This window comes from Poecilia latipinna, unplaced genomic scaffold (genome assembly GCF_001443285.1).
Source record: "Poecilia latipinna isolate Pla-1442-1.1 unplaced genomic scaffold, P_latipinna-1.0 Scaffold2248, whole genome shotgun sequence".
In the NCBI taxonomy this organism is placed as follows: Eukaryota; Metazoa; Chordata; class Actinopteri; order Cyprinodontiformes; family Poeciliidae; genus Poecilia; species Poecilia latipinna.
Genome location: NW_015114864.1, coordinates 80,142 through 101,408, shown reverse-complemented (window position 1 = coordinate 101,408; position 21,267 = coordinate 80,142). Strand labels below are relative to the sequence as shown.

The following is a 21,267-nucleotide window of genomic DNA, read 5'->3' as shown; positions in this document are numbered from 1 at the left end:
AAGAATGGCTTTGTCTTCACATGGTAGAAGTCCAATTTAGTCGAGGCCTGTTATTCTTAAAGTTTGGGGCGCACCATTTAGGTATCAAGATTGATCTATTATCAAGTCTATTACATAGATAATGAAAAAGTGAAAAAGGTATAGCCTTAAATCTGATACAGGAACCGTTTGAGTAATGATAAAGGTATTCCTGTTTGATGCAGTGTAAATGTTATGAACCTCAGATGAGGATAAAAAGAGATAAAAACAGAGTCAGAATGATGGATAGCTTCCCTTAAAGTTACAGCAAAAAAATAAAATAAACACAGGTGATATTTATGAACTCTGTTCTTTTAACGTGAAGTGTTTGTCAAGATACAATATTAGCTTCTGTTTAAAAATTCTCTTCAAAATTAAGATTTATCAACTCATTTTTGGCCTGAAAAGTCTAGGCTCATCTCAGAAAAGCAGTTAGCTTGTGGCTTCAAGCTAACGGCTAATTTAAGTGCTCAATTCCAGTCGTCAATAGCTAATATCTGACAACTTTTGGATATACACCTGCTTAGATACAACTCAATGAAAATGCCAAGTTCCCTAGTCAGCAGTCATTCAGCTCTGCAAAAGTTTAGTATTGAGCCATTTATGTTATTGAAGAAGGGCTCAATCTAAAAGTTACAGGATGTTATCTTCCAAGAACTGAACCTGGATTTATAATAAATGAAGACAACAAAAAAGTCTTTGCTTACAGAAATGTGGCACAAATTCCCTTACAAACTAAGAACTATTTCTTTAAAATCACGTAACTAGCTTGTATCGATAATGAATATCACAATGGTAACATTTCAAAGACACTCGCATCTTCACTGCACTTCAGTTAGACGTACCTGAACCACAGGGTGTCCCCCAGACAGCGCCTTCACGGCTCCTCGGCTTCCCTCCGTCTCATAATGGGCCCTGTGGTGGGACTTTGGCTGCACCTCAATCTGCAGGTTGTACGGACCGGAGCAGGACGGCAGCTGCCAGTCAAGAGCCGGCAGTGAGGGGCTGCAAAGAACAGGACAAGTTGATTGCCCTAAGCTGAAAGTAACATAAGATTAAAATCACTGCTTTTTTTTAATTGAATTTGCAGACGTGAACTTCCAGGCGCTTCACTGTTCTCTCCATGTCAGAAAAACCTGGATCTAATAATTCCAAGCTTGCTTTAAATTAGCCACAAATTGGGCCACTTTGGAGTAATCCAACTGACTTGATCTTCCTCCGTTTCATCATGGTCCTAAATCTAACCAACAGCACTATTACACTGACATGCATAATTCTTTAGGCCAGGTTAATAATTAGTTGTGTCTTTTATGTACAAAAGCAAATGAAAAGCAAATGTGGCCCAGTTTGAGAGCTGTGTGTTTTACATTATGGCATGACAGGTGGGAACAGCCACAACGAGTTAAGAAAGTGACAGCAGGATGAAAGACATTTCTGAGGCACGCAAACAAAACCTGGTACAGACCAACGTTTAAGCTGCTCTGTTGCAGGATTGGGTAACACTGAGATTTGACGACACAATCCCCGTCGGTTTTGAAGAGAGCGGATCAAGACGCGCGGCCCGTCTTTGGAGTGCATGATATCTCTTTCTCCGAGCCGCAGCCGGCATCCCTCAACGTCATTGTTCTCCAGACAGAGAGTCAGAGATTCCCATGTGAACGACGCAGAGATATCTAAACCAAAACAAACATGTGCAAGACAATATTTCTCGGCTGGCCGGATGCCTGCTAAACGCAAACCCTTGACCCGAGGGGCGGTTTGGCTGAAACCAATCTCTGGCATCTCTGTGGAACTTGCGGGCTGTTTGTTGACCCAAGACAAACTGATTTCCCCCCGCAAGGCTTTATCTGCCCAGACGGTGCATGACATCACGTTAACTGCGGGGAGAAAAGATGGTCTAATGGCGCGACAGGCCAGTGCAGCGAGCCAGCTGATTAACTCCCAGACTGCTTCCCCTTCAGTCGAGCCTGTCACCGTTACTTCCTGTTCCTCACTATCTTAATCAAACACTTGATTTCCAACAGGAAAGTGTGCTATTGGCTTGGAAAGACATGCCACAAAGGGGGGCTCACCTTGTGTGTTTGTTTGAACGTGTGTCTACACACCATATTTGTGTGTGAGTTGTTATAGCAACGGCTGCATACACAAGCTGAGCAGCTCCTCTGTGCGAAATATGATTTATGAAATACTCTGATCTTCAAAGGGAGCTTGTTTGGAAGTGAGGAGCGTGTATCTTTGATTCTTTGACTTTTCATACGGCCTTTGAAGATTAAAAACTGAAACAATCTTGTCCTCTCAGGAAAATAAGCAAAACTTAATATAGATGCATAAAGACAATACATGAGTCAGATTGAGGTGATGGATTGTGTACTCAGTAAAACAGTGAGCTAAAGGCTTAAAGGTAAAGATCAGAGGCCCGTTTAAGGTAGTAGAAGTGTGTGCATCTCTGCTTCTAGCGGCAGTTTTGGGGAAAGTTGGATCTGAATGAATAATATAAATTATCCACTGGTGGCACTTTATTTAGAAAGGAGGATTCAGCTTAACGTCTGTCATATATTATTTGTTTTATGGAAACCTTTGCAAATGTGACTCCCTGGTGCGACCCAGCTGTCTGAGACAAACTTTACAAAGAAATGCTTCCACCATGAGCTGTGGGTGGTGTGTAGATGGGGTTCTAGTCTGTGGGGGATTACAGATAATGCAATAAATATTGCGTTGGACTAAGAGGGAGCTACAAATGTCCAAAATGATGTCAGAGATTGTAGTTTGCATTTACGGTTGGGACAATGAGACCTGATCATCTTGCTCACAAGAACAAAACAAGCTCAGAATCATTAACAACCATGAAATGCTCCTGCAGATCCACATGTAAGAAGTTTTAAAGCAGATCTGAACTTTACCATCTTTAGTGGGTAATGCATAGGATTTAAAATAGCCTTGTTGTGCTCACAAATACTTTACATCTCATCTTCCACAGTGTCAACTTTTCTTTTTTTCAATAGAACCTCGAATGCTACCACATAAAATATTTCAATATGGCATCGTATTGTCGGAGTTTGTGTTGTAATCCAGGCTTATTTGTTCACTCTGTCAACAAACCAGGGGAATAATGAAAAAACTTTCTTTTTTACTCAAAACCAAAATTATTAAGCATAGATAAAACATTACAACGCATCCAGGGCTTATATTGATAGTTTATAAGCCCTGGATACTAGCACATCATATGACACAGAATGTAGTCACATAATGACAGAAACGGACACAGACTTCACTTTCATAATAAATATTGCAGTGTTTTACTGCCATGAGATCTTGTCCTACTAGATCTTGTTACACCCCTAATCAGGACTAATTCATGCCATTTTGTTGCATCTTATTCAAAGCTCTCGTTAAATGAAAGTAAGCAGAAGACCTACCCAACCCATGGTCCAACACACGACTGGGCAGGTACAGGAATATTAACAGATTTGTGAAACCTCAATACACAATAAAAGGAGTGGCTTACCTGAGGTAAGGCTTGGGTTTAGACCATGAGTATGGATGCTGTGGTACATCCAGAAACCCTCCACAGTAATTCTCCTTCTTGAGGCTAAGGCGGGAAGGGTACTCCTCATGTCGAAGCTCCCCTTCTGGACCCAGGTCCTCACCTCCGGGTTCCACCTTCAGACTCATGGATGGTGAGAGGTCCAGCATGGTCTTCCGTGTCTTGATTGGGATTCCTTCCGCCATGTCAGCCATTCCGTCTGTGGTGAGAGCATTAATAGCTGCAACAATGGCAAGGTTGGTGTACTGGTTGGTGTTGGTAAGCCAGTTCTCATCTGTGACGCTGACCCTCGGGGAACCATGTGAAGAAGGGGTGGGTGATTGGTTGGGTGAGCACGATGTCTGCTGGTAAGAGGAGCCGCTGAAACTGTATTTTCTCTTGCCCATGCCACCGCTGTTGCCTCCGCCAACTCCACTGCAGGAGGGGGAATTTGGCCGGGACCCACGTGGCTGCGCTGGCCATCCCTCCTCTGCCATCGCGCCTATTTGAGGGGAGTTGGAGGGCGAATGGTGAGGAGAGGCTGCGGGACCGATGGCATGTGGACAAGACAGAAGTGAGGATGACCCTCTGGGCGAAACGCTGGGTGACTGCCAGGGAGAGTTCTGCGGGGAATTGTCGTAGTTGTAAAAGCCAGATTCGTAGGACGAGGCCTCTGAGTTACAGCTGCGAGAGGATATGCTGCTCGCGGGGCTTAGACAGCTGGGGTCACGGTACCCATCCACATTCGGCAGCGTCAGTGTGACGATAGAGTTGACGCCTCGTTTGATGATGTGATCTTCTCTGCCGCTGGCTTCTACTTCATCCTCCGGGTATTGGCTATAGGCGGTGATCTCTATACGAGGGCTTTCCAGAGCCGGAGCGCCGTTGGGTCTCAAGGCTTGAGGCAGGTAGTAACTTGACACGGCATGGTTGTCATTTTGGACACTGTAGCCAGTCTGGTGGCAAGAGGAGACCGGGATGACAGGACTGGACTGCAAGGTGTGGTACTGCGTAGACAGGCATGGGTTGCCCATGCCAATTGGAAGACTGACGTTTGGTGTGTAGTTGTATGCATCTGAAAAACATAAATCAGAATTATTATTTACAACTAATTCAGTGAAAATGTTTTTTTTTTTTAACTGAATTCAAGATGGCGTATCAATTCAGTATTTCCCAATTTACATAGAGCAACAAGGCATGTCTTAAGCTTTACTGCACATGAAGCATAGTCACAATTTACACCGCTTCTCTGTTTGTTTGATCAGTGCATCCATGGCTCTATTCGGCACACCCTGCTGTCATATGTACTCTACAAGAATTCCTCCTGCAGCTCTGATTGATGCTCCGTTTGATTGATTGCATCACTCACTGAGTGAATTAGGCCCTCCCCTGTGGACAGCTGACAGCACTCTCGCATCGCTCCGAGGTTGTGATTAAGTCAAAGAGAGTTGGCTGTAGCGCTGTACACACAGATGCACAACGGTACACGCACAGTACACGCGAAACCAAGCTCACGAGAATATCGCAAGTGCAAGTCAACTACAAAGTCAGAGGAAGCACTTATATCCTAACGTATGTACCTAAGCGGTATCACACCCGTCGAGGTTGGCTGCTTTGTCAAAACTCACATCTTTTTCTTTTTTTTTTTTTTGTATCCAACAGCTTTAGTGATGCTGAAGGTGGTGAGACATAACATCACTGAGTCTGAAACCTGATAAAGGGCACTTAATGTGCTGTGCTATATTTGTCAACCACAACATTATTGCGCATCACATGAAATGACAAAGCCGTCACATGCCACATAACATGTGGGCAGGGGATTTAAAATTAGTTTACGGACCTGCTTTTAGAAACCTGCATCTCCAATAAAACAGTTGACATTAATGATAGAAACAACGGACATTTAAATCAAACTTTGAGAAACAGTACACCCAAAAGTTTTCAGACAATTTAATATGAATCCCCTAATAGCAATAAATTAGGAAAGGCTTTTCTGCTCCTCACTACCCACCTCTGTCTGGTTCATTCTGGGCAGCTTGACTGTCCTCAAACAAATAGCTGAAGTCAAACTCTTGCTCTTCTTGCTGGGAACTCATCTCTGCCTCTGTCATTATCCACTCTTTCAGCATGAAAGCTAGTGTGACCCAGCTCAGTCCTCTCTGATGCCTTTCTCTCCCTTTTCTGGTCTGAACAGATGATGGTCTCCCGCCCGCTCCACCCGCCGTGATACTCCTCCTTGAGTCAGGCCCGGCTGCCTTTAGCTTGCGCTGCAGCTGATTGTTTCTGCTACTCCTCTAAACGTGTGTTTGATCTGTGCACTGAGTTGCAAGCACACTTGACTTCTTCTAACACCCACTCAAAACACATTGAGGCTTTCACTTTTACACACGGCATGATGTTGAAACTCGGGTTTTCCGGGTTCACACGCGTCACTGCTGCTGAAGAAAGAAAACTTTCAGAAAGCTCTGAATTTTTTTTTTTTTTTGGGGTGCGGGGAGATGATTATAAGAAAGGTCAAAGCCACACTTGAAGACAAAACAGTGCCTCCACGTTTGCTTGCGGCGTGGTCTCAAAGTGCTCTCACTGTCGCACAGATTATAACGTGTTCTCTCCGTGCACAGCAATTTTTCTCAATTACACTATCATGATCAAAACATTCTCTCACCACAACTAAACCAGTATGACTAAAGAATACTGGAGCTTATCCACAGGGATTGTGGTGGAGGCTGCGCTCAGACTGACAGGATCTCAGAAAGAGAGATACGTGGTCCCTTACAGAAGTCATCTGCAGCCTCTGGAACTGAGAGCCCTGGGGCCATTTTTGTGCACGCATGGCTGGCAAAGATCTTTGGCCAAACATCGGACGGGTCCGTGTGTGTGTGTGTGTGTGTGCGTGTGTGTGTGTGGACATCTGGATTTATCTACGATAGCTTAGCGGCTCATGGCGCATAGCTGAATCTCCGTGTGGTTACGCATAGCTCCTTGTCAAGTCGGCTACCCGACATCCCACAACGCGCAGATCACAGCTCTCCGTCTTAGTTGCAAACACAGACACACGCACATGCCTGTTACCAATTATGAGGCTTAGTGCTCAGGGACTGAAATGAATAATAGGCCTGCACCCGTCTGTACGGAACCTCAAAGACTTAATGAAATTCCCAACATCCACAAAAAGCCAGTGCCATCAGCACTGAAAATTGAGACTAAACAGACTATAAAGAGCTTCAGATAAAAAAAAGAAGGAAAAAAAAAGAAATCAAAGTTTGCTGCCTTGAATGTGAATGGGATCTGATTTGTGTGCCTTCCAGCAGAAAACGGGCACCACAGAATATCGCCCATGCTCAAATGTTAGTGCATTTTATTTAACCATGACTACAACTCGCAACTAAAAAGTAACATGAGATGGAAATTGTGTTACACTTACAATGTATATATGAGACATATATATATGTTTTCTGTATTGACATTAGTGTAAATTTTTATTTTTATAAAACGATTACTGAACTTATGATGACATTCTCTACCAGCTGTGGAGGGATTGATGTACTGATGTGAAGTAATACAAAAATAATTTACAAAAAAAAAAAAAAAAAAAATAGTGAAAAGCCGTTTTTTTAGTCTTGATTTTGACACAGTTTGAAGGTGGTTCTATAGTGTAGAAAGCTGAAAATATAGAATTTCAATGAGAGAAAAGTAAACATTTTACACATTAAGGGAGTTTCGCTTTACAGGTTAAGAGAAACTATTATCTCTTAACCTGATTTAGTCCCTTTTCTGATCCACCCCCCCATGAAAAGCAGCTGCTTAGTTTGCTTATGTCTTGGGCCGGCTATGTCTCTCCCTCTCTCAAGCTCATATTTTAAAAAGGCAAACCACTACCTCAACTTCTGCACAGAAGCCTAAAAAGAATCAGAATCTCCAACAACCCCTGGGATGAAGAAGCTCTCCGTTTGTTCCCTCCTCACCCCTACATCTAACATGACACTTTCATAGCAGTCAGGGTTTATGAATCCCATCATCTTTAAGAAGAGGTGCACCTGCAAACACGACTGGTAACGGTGTGCATGTAATGCATTTGAATAAGATTGTGTTTTGGCAGAGTTCAGCCAAAACAATGTGTTGTGGAACTGACACAATGAGATTTTAAAGAGATGTTGTTTTTTTTCAGTCAATAAAATCTGGAGAAATAAGCGTTTTGTTTTGTTTTTCCTTTAAGAGAATATTCTATATCAATGCACTTTATATTCAAATCAAACATTATGAATGTAAATGTTACCTTCCTCTGCAGACTTCATATCGGCGGCGGCGGTAGATTTGAGACGCTGGAGTCCCCGCTCCTGACCGGCTGCTGCTGCTGCTGCTAGCGCTGCTGCTCCGAAGTTGAACTTGGCTTTGACGCTCAGGCTGGAGGTATCCTGCATTCAACAAGCGATGCGCAACTTTCGTCCGGCTGCGCTCAACGTGCACCAACGTCTTCGCCGACGGTACTATTCAAGAGCGGCAACACTGCTTTACTTCACACGCCGTAAGGCATAATTCGCTTCGGAATCTTTAAAACAGAAGAGTGAACTTTTCTTCTGAGCACGAGCGAGAGGAGTAAACCGTGTCGGAGAGGGGAAGGAGGAGAGGGGGGAGGAAGAGCGGCAGCGTTTGGACCGGGTTGAGGTGAGTTTTGGACCGCTTCTGAGCGGTGAAGGTTCTCTGAGAAGTCTCCACAGTTGGATGACGCAGCTCGGTTTGTCAGAGGAGCCGGCTCCGGTGCTTTTAAAGCTGGAAAACACCCTCCGTCCGTGCGCCGCCCATTCCACAGGATGACGCGGCCGGCTTCTGCAACCTCCTGGAGCGGCTGATGATGTCTTCCACCCAGGGAACCCTCCGGGGGAGGTGGAGGGAATGGTGTTTGTACGCGCGCGCGCACGTGTGCGCGTGGGCGTTTGGGAGAGAGAGAGAGAGAGAGAGAGAGAGAGAAAGTTGCACCGACGTCTTCCATATCAACAAATGATCAGTCTACATTATTCTGTTGATAATATTGCCCCCCTCAGTGTAAAGTGAGCTTTCCATATGAGTAAACAATCCCAAATAAATACTTTTTTTAAAGTTTGACGGTTTCTCTTTTTTTTCTTTTTTATTTCCTCCAAAATGCAAAAATAGGATTTTTCTCAGTTCTGAAGATGTCCATCATCTTAGTCACCAGAAAATTGAGAAACTGACGCCAACATCAAAGTTCAAATCACATTCTTTACCACATACCAGACTGACAAAGTATGGGATTTCACTTAGCTACTTTCACTGGTCTGGAAAAGTATAGAAAAGAAGGCAGAGTATGAGAAAATATTTGTTTTTCTGAAATGTATTCCCTGTTCAATTCTCTCCTTTCTCCTTTATTTTTTTTTCTTCCTTCCTTCTTCCATTCCTTTCTGACTTTTTTGTTTTTACCCTTCTTCCTTCCTCCTTTTTTATATTGATTAAAAAACAAATTTAATACAAAAATCCTGTATGTAAATCTTGTCATAACTCAGATCATCCAAGTATTTTTTATTTTTTTTTTTTTCAAATATAAATGTCATTGTGGTTGGTGATCCTGTGGACAGGCGGGACCTCTTACAGTGAGTCTGGAGAAGCCTCTGACAGAAGACTGATTCTCATGATTGACATGGCATGCCATCAACTCAGCAGCAGAGATGATATTCCCAAGAAACACGTCATGAGTGACACCGTCAGTTGTTGGCCAGCACTGATATTCTACCTCATTTGCTTTTTTTTTTTTTTTTTTTTTTTTTTAACTCTGGTTCTGGCCTGATGGCTAGGCTGCTGGGCAGAGAGATGTTGGAGTAGGGGATTTGATGCTTACCCATTATGACTGAAGAAAGACATGTTTTGAAAATTTTCCTTCTGTCTTTGCTCTTTGTCCTGCTCTGCATCCAAGCATCCTTCTTTTTAACAATTGATTATTACTAAGTTATTTTTTGCATCCTCTTGCTACCTGTTTTGCGCTACATCTTTTCTTTCTATGTTTCTTTTTTCCCCCCCTTTTTTTCTCTCTTCATTTCATTGGTTTATTGCTTAATCCCTTCTTTCCATTTTCCTTTTTGCTTCCTTCATCTGGTTTTTGCCAGTCTTGTATTTGAACTCATATTTTATCCTGGAAAAGTGCGAACTTTGGACATGATCTGCACACCGCATAAACAGAAAAAAAAAAGTGGATTTTGTGGTAAAACTGTCAGCTGTTGTAAGAATTTCACTGTAAAATTATGAGGAAAACATTGTTTGTCTTTCATTGGTTAGACGGCACTGTTGTTGTTGACTTTATAGTTAAAAAATGAAAATGTTTTAAAAGGAGGATAGAAGTGTTTTTCCTAAAACAAACTTAAAAACAACCTGCAAAATGAACGTACAAAATGTAAAATGTACAAATGATAATTTTCACCGATTAGTTTCACATCAGATTAGCAGGTTGAAATTGTTTTCTAGTTTTACAGATTTTTCCAGCAGCAATTTTACTGTTGGCAATCGCTGTTAAATATACAGATATTTTTACAGTATAAAACTTTAAAATATGAATTTATTTCAGGTTATTTCACACATCGTAGTGGAGACAAACTTGTTCGCCCCTGCTTTAAACCCCAACTGATGTAAATTATCTTTCTTCAAGAGATTTTCTTACGCTAGCAGTTTTGCTAAAATATGAATGGACACTAAATAGATTGTAGCAAGCCGTAAGCCTCCCCAGATGTTATTGCGTACACCTGTCTCAATGGTATCTTACACACACAAAGCCACCCGTCCGTCCCATGAATCCCTCAGTCTTATCTCAGAAGCTGGCTTTTATGCCTCTTGTTGATAACAGCCTTGATGGTCTGGTTCTCTTGTTTGGCCTGTTTGAAGCTCATCTGGTTTTTCTTACAGAGAACTGAAATATTGACTCATTCTGCCACAGAAAACTTTTCCGTCGTAATTCTATCTTGTTCTGCTCATGCCAAGAGAACACAGTGAAAGAGATAATATATTCCATTGTCCGGCTTCATTTTGGACTTCTGGGTGTAGAGGTGAGCTGCAGCGTTAATTGACGATGGATCTTTTCCCAAATACAAGTAATACACAATGTGGATGTGGAAGGAAAAAAAAAAGACTCAAAGCCAGGGCAATGTGTGGTGTGGGGACATCACATATGTTCCACTGCTGCAAAACTTACATAAGTGCTACACCAATGTCAAAGCAATCACCCAATAATAATTCAGGTTAAACTATGCAGATGCTCTTTCTACACCGATGAAAGATTCAGTCACATCTGTTTGCTGAATTCATGGAATGGTTGCAACAGAAAAAGAACTGTACCTAGCTTATTATATTAGCAAATAAGGGTGTTTTCACACCTGATAGTCCAGTAGATCTGTTCGATTGGGTTCAAAATTGCAACATTTGTTACATTTTTAACTGGTGCCGTTCTCGTTGCCACTGCACTGTGGCAAATGATCCAAGCTATATGAAAAACCTGTACCCCCGCCCACACACCTGTGGTGGCGCTGCACCAAGAACTGTTGAAGGAAATGACAAAAAAATCTCAGGAGGCATGAGCACAACTTCCTTCTTCACAAAATGTAAACAAAACCTGGAGTAGCGTCAGATTTTAGCGTCTGCATGATTTCCCTTTTGTTTTTGATAAAGTCTATGTCCACTGACTTGCACGTTTGTTTTGACTGTATTTACACAGAATGCCATGCGCTATGGTCTACTTCCTGCTTTTGGAGAGGTCTCCGGTCTGCTTCCATCCACATGCTTTCGAACTGCACCAGAGTTCACTTTAATTGAACCAAGACCTAGGTTTTTAGGAGGACCAGAGTTGGCTTTTTTCATCTGCATCAGAGTTCGATTGCTCATTCACGCCTCCTCTCCCCCAAAAAAACTGACTTTGTAGACAAATGATCTAAAGTTTGATTAAAGCGGACTAAACAGGGTTGGTGTGAATGCTCCCATCTCAGGAACTTTCTTCCTGAGGTGATTGTCTGATTATCAAGTCGTGAAGAAAAACAAGATGGCGACACTCCCTTAAACGTAACTTATTATGCAGTAGCAATTCATCAACAATGTGCCAGGGTGTGATGGTTCATAAATTGCTGTTCATTTCTCCAAGTTTTGACTTTGTACAAAGTGTCTGTAGCAAGAAGAGAAGCAACATCTAAAAATGAAAGGTACAGTGTTGGTGGATGTTAGTTTAATAGCCCAGCTTACCATCTTCACCTGTCAACTGATCTGAAAAGTTGCTGCAAATCAGTAAGAACATCCAAAATACCTGAGCGTTAAATAATAAAATTAACACTGTCAGCTTGCACTGACAAATTTCAAATGGGTACAGTTCAATGTCATTGTAATACTCCAAGCACATGTTTTTATGTATGAAAATTATTTTAAAAACCGTAATGTCATCACATCATTTGTTCCAATCATCATAATTAACGATGGCTTTGACAAGCTACAATGACATTTACTTTGAATGTCTTCCAGGTCCCTTGGAAAAAAAAAAAAAAAAACTAAAAATGGAGTTGCTTGTGTCTGAAATGTTTCTGGCAAGCCCGAGGATGATCACACATAATCAGAAACAGATTGACTTCTGGGGGAAGGCAGGCGAGGCGAGGCAGAGCTGTGGGGCAACGCTGCCTGCACCAGAAGAAAGTAATGGGACGCGGTGTTTTCTTTGCCTACAGAAGCTCTTTGGCGTCAGCTGCGGCTTGGCCAATGAGCGTGTGTGAGCTCAAAGATAAAAAAGCAGGATCACGTAGTTTGGGAGATGAATTATCCTAAAACTTAGCGGTGGGAGAAAAGTAGCCGATGGGCACCAGCCAACCGGCGCAACTCGCTGAACAACTTTAAGCATCTCATGATGGATTCTGTAATGCTGAGGGAAGCAACAGTAGCTAACGTTGTGTCAACAGTTGCCGAGGCTTAGTTACAGGGACTGTAGCCGCTGGGTATTAAGCAGTAAAAAGGGTTATTCTTAAAGACTGATTTAAAAAAAAAAAATAAAAAATAAAAATATATATATATATATATGAGAGTAATGCTTATTACAACAAATGTAAAGAGGTGACTATTTTTCTTTTTTGCTAGGAGAATTTTAGTATGTTATATTTCAAGTATACTTTGCAGTTACTTACCAAAGAATCCAGACACCTTTTTCATTCTTCAAACTCTTTCTCATTACTGCCACAAACACACAGTGGACTGTGATCAGACTATTGGCGATCAATTAACAGAAGGTCACTGGACACCTTCTGAAAATGAATCTTTGCGAAATCCATCAAGCTCAGTCAGATTGGATGCACAGTGTCTGTGTGCATCAGATCTAAAGTCTTGGCACAAATTCTGAATTTGATTCATGCCTGGACTTTGACTAGATCATTCCAATACTTGAATACCAATTCTTGAACTGGTTGAATGTGTGGGTTGTTCCGCTGGAAGGTTAAACTTGCTTTTAGCATCGTTCAATTTCCCTTGAACACCGACCGATTTTACCGTCCCCCATGGACAACAGCCCTCCCCACAGCATGATGCCACCACCGCCATGTTTCGCTTGATGCGAAGCCAATATTTAGGTCTCATCTGATCAGAGCAAACTCCTCCACAAGTTGGCAGCATCACCTGCATGGCCTGTGAAAAATGATTGAGCACCAAAATTCTCTACGTAACCCCACAGATATTCACAGAAATAAAAGTAGCTCTATCAAAGTGGTGTCTATGAACAAATTTATATATATATAGTAAGTTAAGCTATTGTGCTGGATTTCATTAGTTTAAAAGGATTAATTCAAAATTAACTTTAATTGTGAACAAATGTGAAAACCATTGTCTTCCTTCCACTTCACAATTAAAAGCTACTTTTCATGGGTGTTTTTACATATTGAAGTTTGTGTGGGTCAGTTTTAAGGCTGTGAATACTTTTGCAAGGCAGTGAAAGAATATATAATTCACTGATTGATGAGTACTACACGGTTGTGTGTGTGCATATATATACAAAGAGTCAGCTTACATCGCTTTATTAAAAAAAAAAAAGAAAAAACAGCCAAGTGCGATAGTTTGCAGTACTTGACGTCTCGTACTAACATCCTTCCTGGGAGCTTTGTTTATTTTTTTTATCATCACACAAATCATCAGTTAATCCCTAAACATTCTGTTCTAAACAAGAATTTGTCTTTATTATAAATCCTTCCTGGAAATACCTAATTTTGATTTATGATGTTGTTAAATCTGGCAATTTTACGTTGCACGCTCCACGCAGCTACAACACGTCTGCTGAAAGCATTAGCCATGTTAGGCTGTCTTTGTCTGAGATATACGAGTGGCCCGTTCCTTGCTCATTTGTCTTACAAGAAAAAAACAAAAAAACAAAACATCATTTTGATGCACTTTTTCATCTTTCAAGAAAAAAAATTATTTATCCTATGCTAGTATGCCATTATAAACCAAAAAACCAGATCAGGACGGACAAATAAAAAGCATAATCCTTCTCTTTTTGTGGTCTTCTTCTTGTTTTCTTCTTTTGGTGGATTACTTCAGTGTGGAGCATCTTTCATCAATCTAATTCTTTTTCAATGATCCTGATGATATATATATAAAAAAAAGAAAAGAAAAGAAAAGCACGAGAGTGAGTTTTGCAGCATAAGTGCTGCGCTTAATGCCAGCAAATATAATATTTACAACCCGTGGTTTGGCACGGGAGTCGGTCTTCATCTTGGCATGGTCAGAGCACATTTCTTAGAACTCCCTGAAAGATTTACGCATAAAAGTCAGACGGAAAGTTGACAGGTTTAAATAATCAGATCTAACACTTTGCCAAGTTCTTAGCTTATCCCCGTTGTTATTTGTTTGTCTAGACATAAGGAACCATTAGCAAGAGGGGTAAAATAAAAAAAAAGAAAAGAAAAAAAGAAAAAAAGAAAGCGGAGCTCGGAGAAGATATTGATATGACACAAACGAGACGAGTAAACTCGGAGAAGAAGCGTGTCCCGGTCCGGGAGTAGTTTGGACATTTTTTATTTATTTTTTTTTACAACTCGAGGGACGCAAACCTCAAGCAAGTTCCCTCTTTCATGGCTGTGTAGTTAATCATCTCCGCGTACAAAGTATAATTCCTGTTTGACATATCCGGGGAAACGTGCGCACTGACAATCCAAAGTTCCCCTATGCTATAATTACCCATTTTCTGAGATTTTTTTTTTATTATTTTTTCCCCCTGTGCCACGGTACTTGAATCACAGCTGTAAACATTCATCAAACACAATCTCTACCGTTGTGAACAACCCAGGGGGAATGTAGTTAGCTACCTGAAAAATGATTTCTTCCTTCATTCACAGCGTTTCATTTAATTTGTCAGCGGAATTGAAAAAAAAGAAGAAGTTCCAAGGCCGAATGCCTCCTTTCGTCCTTTAGCAAGTGCGCGGCGTCCAAGCTGCTTCCTTACTTCTCCTTTTTTTTTTTTTTTTTTACCTTTGAGTCCGAACATACAGACACATGTAAGGGCACACTTCAATGGAGAACTGCTGGGAGCTATCTTAGGCATGTCTGGACAGCGCCGTATGATTAGCAGCAGGCTTTTTTCAGAGATTCCTCTTCTGAACAGGAAGTAGCGTACATGTCTGGCTCGTAAAAAAAAAAAAAAAAAACGGGGGGCGAGGGGGCTCTCATTGTCACACGGCCCTTGACTAATCCTTTGTTGCTAGAAAAATCGGGAAGAAGTGGTGCGCAGGATGTGTTTACGTGCTGCTCCAGTGACGATTGTCTTCATTGTGTCTGAATCACTGTGAAGGTATTCTTATCCCTTCATTTGTACTTTAATTAATATTTCTGTGATAGACGAACTTGACTATAAAGTGGGAAAGAGAAGAGTTTTTTTTTGTTTTTTGTTTTCCTTTCAAGTAAACATTTAAAGTGTGTGACTTTTGGGATAGCTGCTCAAATTTTCTGGCCATTGTATTTTTTTTTTTTTTAATTCTCAAGCTCAGTCAGCTAGAATAAAAAGTGCCTGTGAACAGCAGCTTTTAAATCTTATTTTATATTTGCAATTTGATTTTTACATTTGGACTTTGATTTAGCATTTTAACATGTGCACATGCTTTGATCTGAACGACTTCACAGCATGATGTATGCCAGAACCGGTCATTTTCGTGATGTGCAGAACTTGCAGTCGACATATTTACAGATTGTCGTGCATCACATGATTTCTTTTTTAAAAAAATATTATTTCAAAAACAGTTGATCATAAAGACCCAACGAATTATGTTTAAATTTGTGGTTCTACTATAACCACAAATTTCAAAGCTGAGGAAATAGCTTAGCTCATGTGTACACTTTTGCAAGACTGTAATAATAATAATAATAAAAGAAACTGTGAGAAAAGATTCAAAATAACAGGGAAGAAAAAGTAACCGTCTGCGGCGAAAAGCAAATACAGAAATAAAAGAAATGCCAGCGCTGTCTGCTGTTTGTTATTCCCTTGATTAAACACATCTCCACAGGGTTGAGAAATCGACAGTGTTTTTCTTACTAACGATCCTTTACTGAATCCCGCCGAAGCCGTTTCGCTGACCGTGCGAGTTGTGATAAGAGCTCCACCATGGCTTCTGTATCTTACCCACATGTGTAGCTAATTCAAACGCCGCGGCAATAACAGTTCCTGCGGGTTGAAAGCGCACGACTTATGAGGCAACGCTGCCGCCTGACTTGTAGTGCAGATAATTATGCAGGAAGGAGATCTGATGAGGACCATATTGTCAGTTTGAAACCTAACAGCATGACGTCAGGCCTATTTTCTGTCTACCAGCGTTTCATCCCGTTGAGTTTTAGCTGCGGTGCCAGTAATGGCCGTCGGGACTTACGAGGTTGGATGGTTTCGCTTTTCTGGCCCTTGAATGTCGCACCGAGGCCTTTGTCTTTGCTGGTGATTTAAACCCTTGCTCATACGCCGTGGCCGCTTTTACTGTTGGGTTTCCTCCGCCGGGCTGTTCTACGTTAAAAAGCCGTTTACGCAGCTGCGGCACAGACAGGGCCTCGGTTACGCGACGGGTCACTCCGACATCTGTGTTCAGTCTAAATGCAGCCATCGTGTCCACTTAAAATTAAGAGATGACTTGTCACAGGCAGTCATTGTTTCCACTGCTATTCTTTTTAACTACAGTATGACAGAATTGGAGATTTACAAGGAACATCAATACTCCTAACTGAACGCACATGCGGGATTCACAAAGAGAATCGCCGCTCTGCGGGTCTGCATCCTGGATAAGTGGACAGGCATTGGTAAGAACTCCATTCTTTATAGTGTGCTGACTATCATGTTTTTTGGGGGGTGTTTTTTTTCTTAGCGTGGTTTGTTCATTTTTCCATTTTCAGAAAGGAACATTGATATTGCCATCCCAACCGATCACATACCCTCAGGTTCTTGTAACTTCTGTATTTAGTGACATGTAAAAAACTTGGTTTAGTTTATATGGGGGATTAATCTAAAAATAACGACAGTAGCAGACATCCCAATTAACCTCATATTTTTGGCACTTAGGTTGTGCTTGGTTTGGGGAAACTTGCTCGTAAGGTCAATCCGTGCCTCTGTCCCGTTGACAAGACTCCAGGACGCCTCTGCTTCTGCTCAAGAAGTAAGTATGTAAAATTTATTTAGGTAACACCTATCGCAGCCATTAAAATCACAGCTCTTCAAAAATGATGCAAACATAAAGGAAGAATCTACTCCAAAATATATTTAGTAGTCTAGTTGTCGGTATGTTTGTGAAAAAGAGTCAGTGGAGTTCCTGCAGCCCAGGGACAGTGGGAGAGAGTTCCAAAGCCTCGGGCCGCAACCTTAAAAGCGAGATCTCCATGAGTTTCATAATGAGTTCGTGGTATCACGTCTACCTCCAATAACTTCTGAATATGCTTAGGAGCTTGGCCATGAAGTGCCCTAAACGTCAGGACTAATATTTTAAACCGTATTCTATAATATACAGGGAGCCAGTTCAGGGAGGCCAGAACTGGGATAATGTGTTCTCTTCTATTTGTCCTTGTTAAGAGTCTTCAATTTGTGCAGACTGAAGACAATCTAAAACTGATTTAATAAGACAAGTAAAAAGACTGTTAAAATAGTCCAAATAAGACAAAAGCATGCTTTACCATTTTGAGTTCATTTTTCGACACCCATAGCCTCAGCTTTGAGACATTTCGTTAAAGCTGCAGTATGTTAACTTTAATCCAAATTTTTTCTTTTCTTTTTTTTTTTTACATATTTGTCACCATGTTGTGACAGTATGGTATGCGTTGAAAAAAAATTAGCTTCTCTGCCTTCTCCCAGTGCTAACGCTATCTAGAAACAACCAACCAGAGTCAGGTGGACGGTCTTAGCACTGTCAATCAAACCTGTGTATGTGCTGCCCCCCTCCTCTTCTCTCCCTTGCTCTCCGTAATCAGCTGCCACCAACATGTCACTGGAAACTTTTTGTTTTGTTTGACAAAGCTGTTTGTGTTAGGAGAAATTTACGGAAACATGACTGATAAATATCCAGAACTTTATGTTCATCCAGAAAAAATGATATAATTGCTTAGCTAAAGTCTTTCCCAGGATCTTTGATAGAGAATATAGTACTTTCAAGATGTCTGTAGCTGGTGGTAGAGATGAGTCCAAATGTGGTTTCTTAAACAGTGGACAAATAACATCTAAATAGCATCTAAATGGATAAAAAAAACCCAGAATTAATTATGTTCACCACAAAAGGGCCAAGACATTGAAATGCATCCTTAAAGAAAAGTTCAGGGATGACATGAAGAAACATTACAATCTGCTTTTGTGGAAAATAAGGAGAAGGGATCACAAATGGGGTTTTCAATTGTGTCAAATAAGAACTCAGGGTTTCTCCTATGTGATGCAATGAGTTCTGAAAAATAAGTAGTTCTTGCCTTTTTTTTTTTTATCAGGTCGTTTAAGGAGAGAATTAAATCTTTAAGATGGTCCGTGTACCTCACGGTTGGATCTTGTCCACAGAGATCCAGTCCTACGGCAAGTTCTCCTCAAATGATCTTGTATAGCAGTAAATTTAAAACTGAGGTATTGTTCTACTATTTTAATGGATTTTTCTTTATGTGGTCTGGTTCCAGTCTTCTGCCCCCTCTGAGTCAATAATTTGTAAAACTGCCTTTCACTGTAGTTGAAGCTGCGAGGCTTTTTGGGGTGTGTCTCCAACAGACAGACAGAATAAAAAAACAAGTGACTCAAGCTCCGTCCCACTGGGTTGGAGTGTGTCGGTAAACATCAATTTTTAAGTTTTGCCACAGATTCTAGGCAGGGTTCAGATCTGGACTTTGACTGGACCATTCTAACCTACGGATGTGCTCTTGTACATCCGTTCCATTGCAGCCCTGGATGTATTTTTAGGGTCTTTCTCCAACCTGAGCAAATAAGACATCCACCTTCTTCAAATCAGACAAAAATGGTGTCAAACATTTGTGCATTAAAAATGTTTTTGTGCTGCTTTGGCTTTGAAGATATTCATGAAATTTTAAAGGTCAAAATGTCAATCACACCTCCCCTACATTTACAGTCATAAAGACCTTTAAAATTAGTCTATCACATAAAATATCATATACATTAAAGTTTGTGATATAAATGTGGAAAAATTTTAAGTTCTAATTTTTTTTCTCCCCAAAATACTAATGGATACAGCCTTTACTAAATGCTAAAATGAACTTTTCTTAACCTAATTGTTAAACCAAGATCAAACAAAAATGGAGAAGGTTCTGATGAACACCCCAGAAACCCATTTTCGGAATATTAAAGCTCTGAACCTTGATGGGGGAGTACTCTCCATTTTACAATGAGTACACATGGGGAACTCGTAATCTTTTTTTATATTATTTTCCAATAGATTGTGTGACTTGTCCACAGTCTGCCATTTTACTTTTTTTTTTCTTTCCTAACTGACATCTTCTTTGTAAGCAAACCACTGAGTGCCTTTCTGTTGAGATCTGTAGAGGATGTCTAGAACTCAAGTGGAAATGTATGCAAATGCTGTATCGTGCAATCTGAGACTCCTACTGCAGAGACGTGATAACTGGTGATGGGAAAACGCCTATGTGAGCTTTGTTATGTTGTAAGTCTGTTAACTACATTATGCTTACTTGAAAAGTGTCTTAGCTTTATTTTTTTATTATAATTTTTAAGAGATCGTGGATGACTTCACCATGACTTTGATAGTGAAAGAGCGACTGTATTGGCCCCTACAGTAACCGTGTCTGGCTGTGTATTCTTTGCTCAGGCAGCTCTCAATAGATGCATTTCCATCCAATTGTCATGTGAACTTTCGAGAAAAAAGGAAAATGCAAATTAGGCATGTTTCCGTCTACTGGTTTCAAGCAAATCAATCAGGCTACACAGAGCGTAATTTTGTCAGATGTTGACGTTACACATGGCTGTAATAAACAAGATACAGATGTTCCAAACATCTCAGAAAAATAGAGAGTTCCTCCATTCCAAGCTTGAGGTTTGGACTTAGAAATTTCTCAGAGTTGTGTGTTTCTAGGAAAGGCACAGACCCACCAGTGAATCGATGCGATCCACCACCCATCCCAGAATGGAGTACCTTTCGTCTGCCATTTTAGGCTACAGTTCTCCCTACTGTGCAGGAAGTTTGGACCAGGACATTTTCAGAGTTTCGTCCCTTTTGTAAAGCACAGACCCACAAGTGGATGGGAGTGTTTGCTATGTCAGATCTTATTTAAAAAAAATGCTGCTTTTCCATCTTTCCTTTAGCAGATTGACAGCCAAAAACCACCTAAAGTGAGTGTACAAACTTTTTTTTTTTTTTTTTTGCAAATTTGACATTTTGAGGGTTTTACCATTTCCAACAATCTTTTCTTTACTTCAAAATGCTTAAATCAAAATTTGATAGGAAGCGCTGATGATTACCTTTGATGGCGTTCGAGAAAAGAACAATTTTTCTGTCTACTTTGTCCACTTCATATTACCTGGAATTGTGCTAAAATATGCTATAAGTCCATTTATCAATAGGCCAGAAGTATAGAATGGAGCCACGTATATGTGTGGAGTTAGATTTCTCTTCAGACAAGCAAAACACATTGCCTGTTTTTGATTATAGTTGTGGTCTTAACCTTTAACCCCGTGTTGTAGCAGGATATTATTAATGTCTTGCAAAAACTCCTGTTGGGACGTTAGCATTAATGTCATTTTTGAGTTAGCAGGCTATCTGATACTGGTGAAATTGGGTTATTTAACTACATGTTAAGCAAAACCAGAGTGTAGATTGAAGTCGGTGTCATTCAGTACAGATGTATTTTCATGCCACTCCTCCTATGGAGAGTTGACTGTAACTGTTGTCAGTGTTATTCCCTGACCTTGGTGATGGTATTGACATCTAATAAAAAAAGATTTTAAAAATAGATCAATCCTGGATTATGGCAACCACAAGTCACCTCTAGTGTAGAACCAATCGTTCTGACTTTAAAGTCCAGAAAAATCACCCTCGACGGACATTTATGGGGAGGTTTAACTGCCCTGCCAGCGATGCCTTCTTCCCCCCCACCTTTTTTTCCCTCCCCATTTCCTGCTTCTTGTCAATGCCTTTCCTTTTTTCACGGCATCTCCAATGGGATTCCTCTCCCGTTTCCTGTTGTTTGTGTGGGTTGCTTGGAAACCGTGGCAGCTGTCCATTTGGGAGGGATTTATTTTTCTTTTTACA

The 21,267-nt window shown here is 40.9% G+C and overlaps 1 protein-coding gene and 1 long non-coding RNA gene across 4 annotated transcripts in view; one reads left to right on the top strand and one right to left on the bottom strand.

Annotated features, from left to right (window-relative positions):
• Positions 1–863: 863 nt before the first annotated feature.
• LOC106936953 (nuclear factor of activated T-cells, cytoplasmic 1-like) lies at positions 864–8,643 on the bottom strand (the record flags this gene model as incomplete). The annotated part of the gene is made up of 3 exons (XM_015018212.1): positions 7,818–8,643; positions 3,524–4,616; positions 864–1,023 (listed from the first exon to the last, which is right to left on the bottom strand). Coding segments are annotated over exons 1-3 (1,398 nt in total), but the record flags the coding sequence as incomplete, so codon positions are not given.
• A 7,572-nt stretch (positions 8,644–16,215) lies between these two features.
• LOC106936951 (uncharacterized) overlaps positions 16,216–21,267 on the top strand; it is a 56,470-nt gene continuing 51,418 nt past the window's right edge. For all 3 annotated transcript variants that reach the window (XR_001422271.1, XR_001422270.1, XR_001422269.1), the window contains exons 1-2: positions 16,216–16,828; positions 17,088–17,189. This is a non-coding gene — a long non-coding RNA (uncharacterized LOC106936951). The remainder of the gene's footprint in view (positions 16,829–17,087; positions 17,190–21,267) is intronic.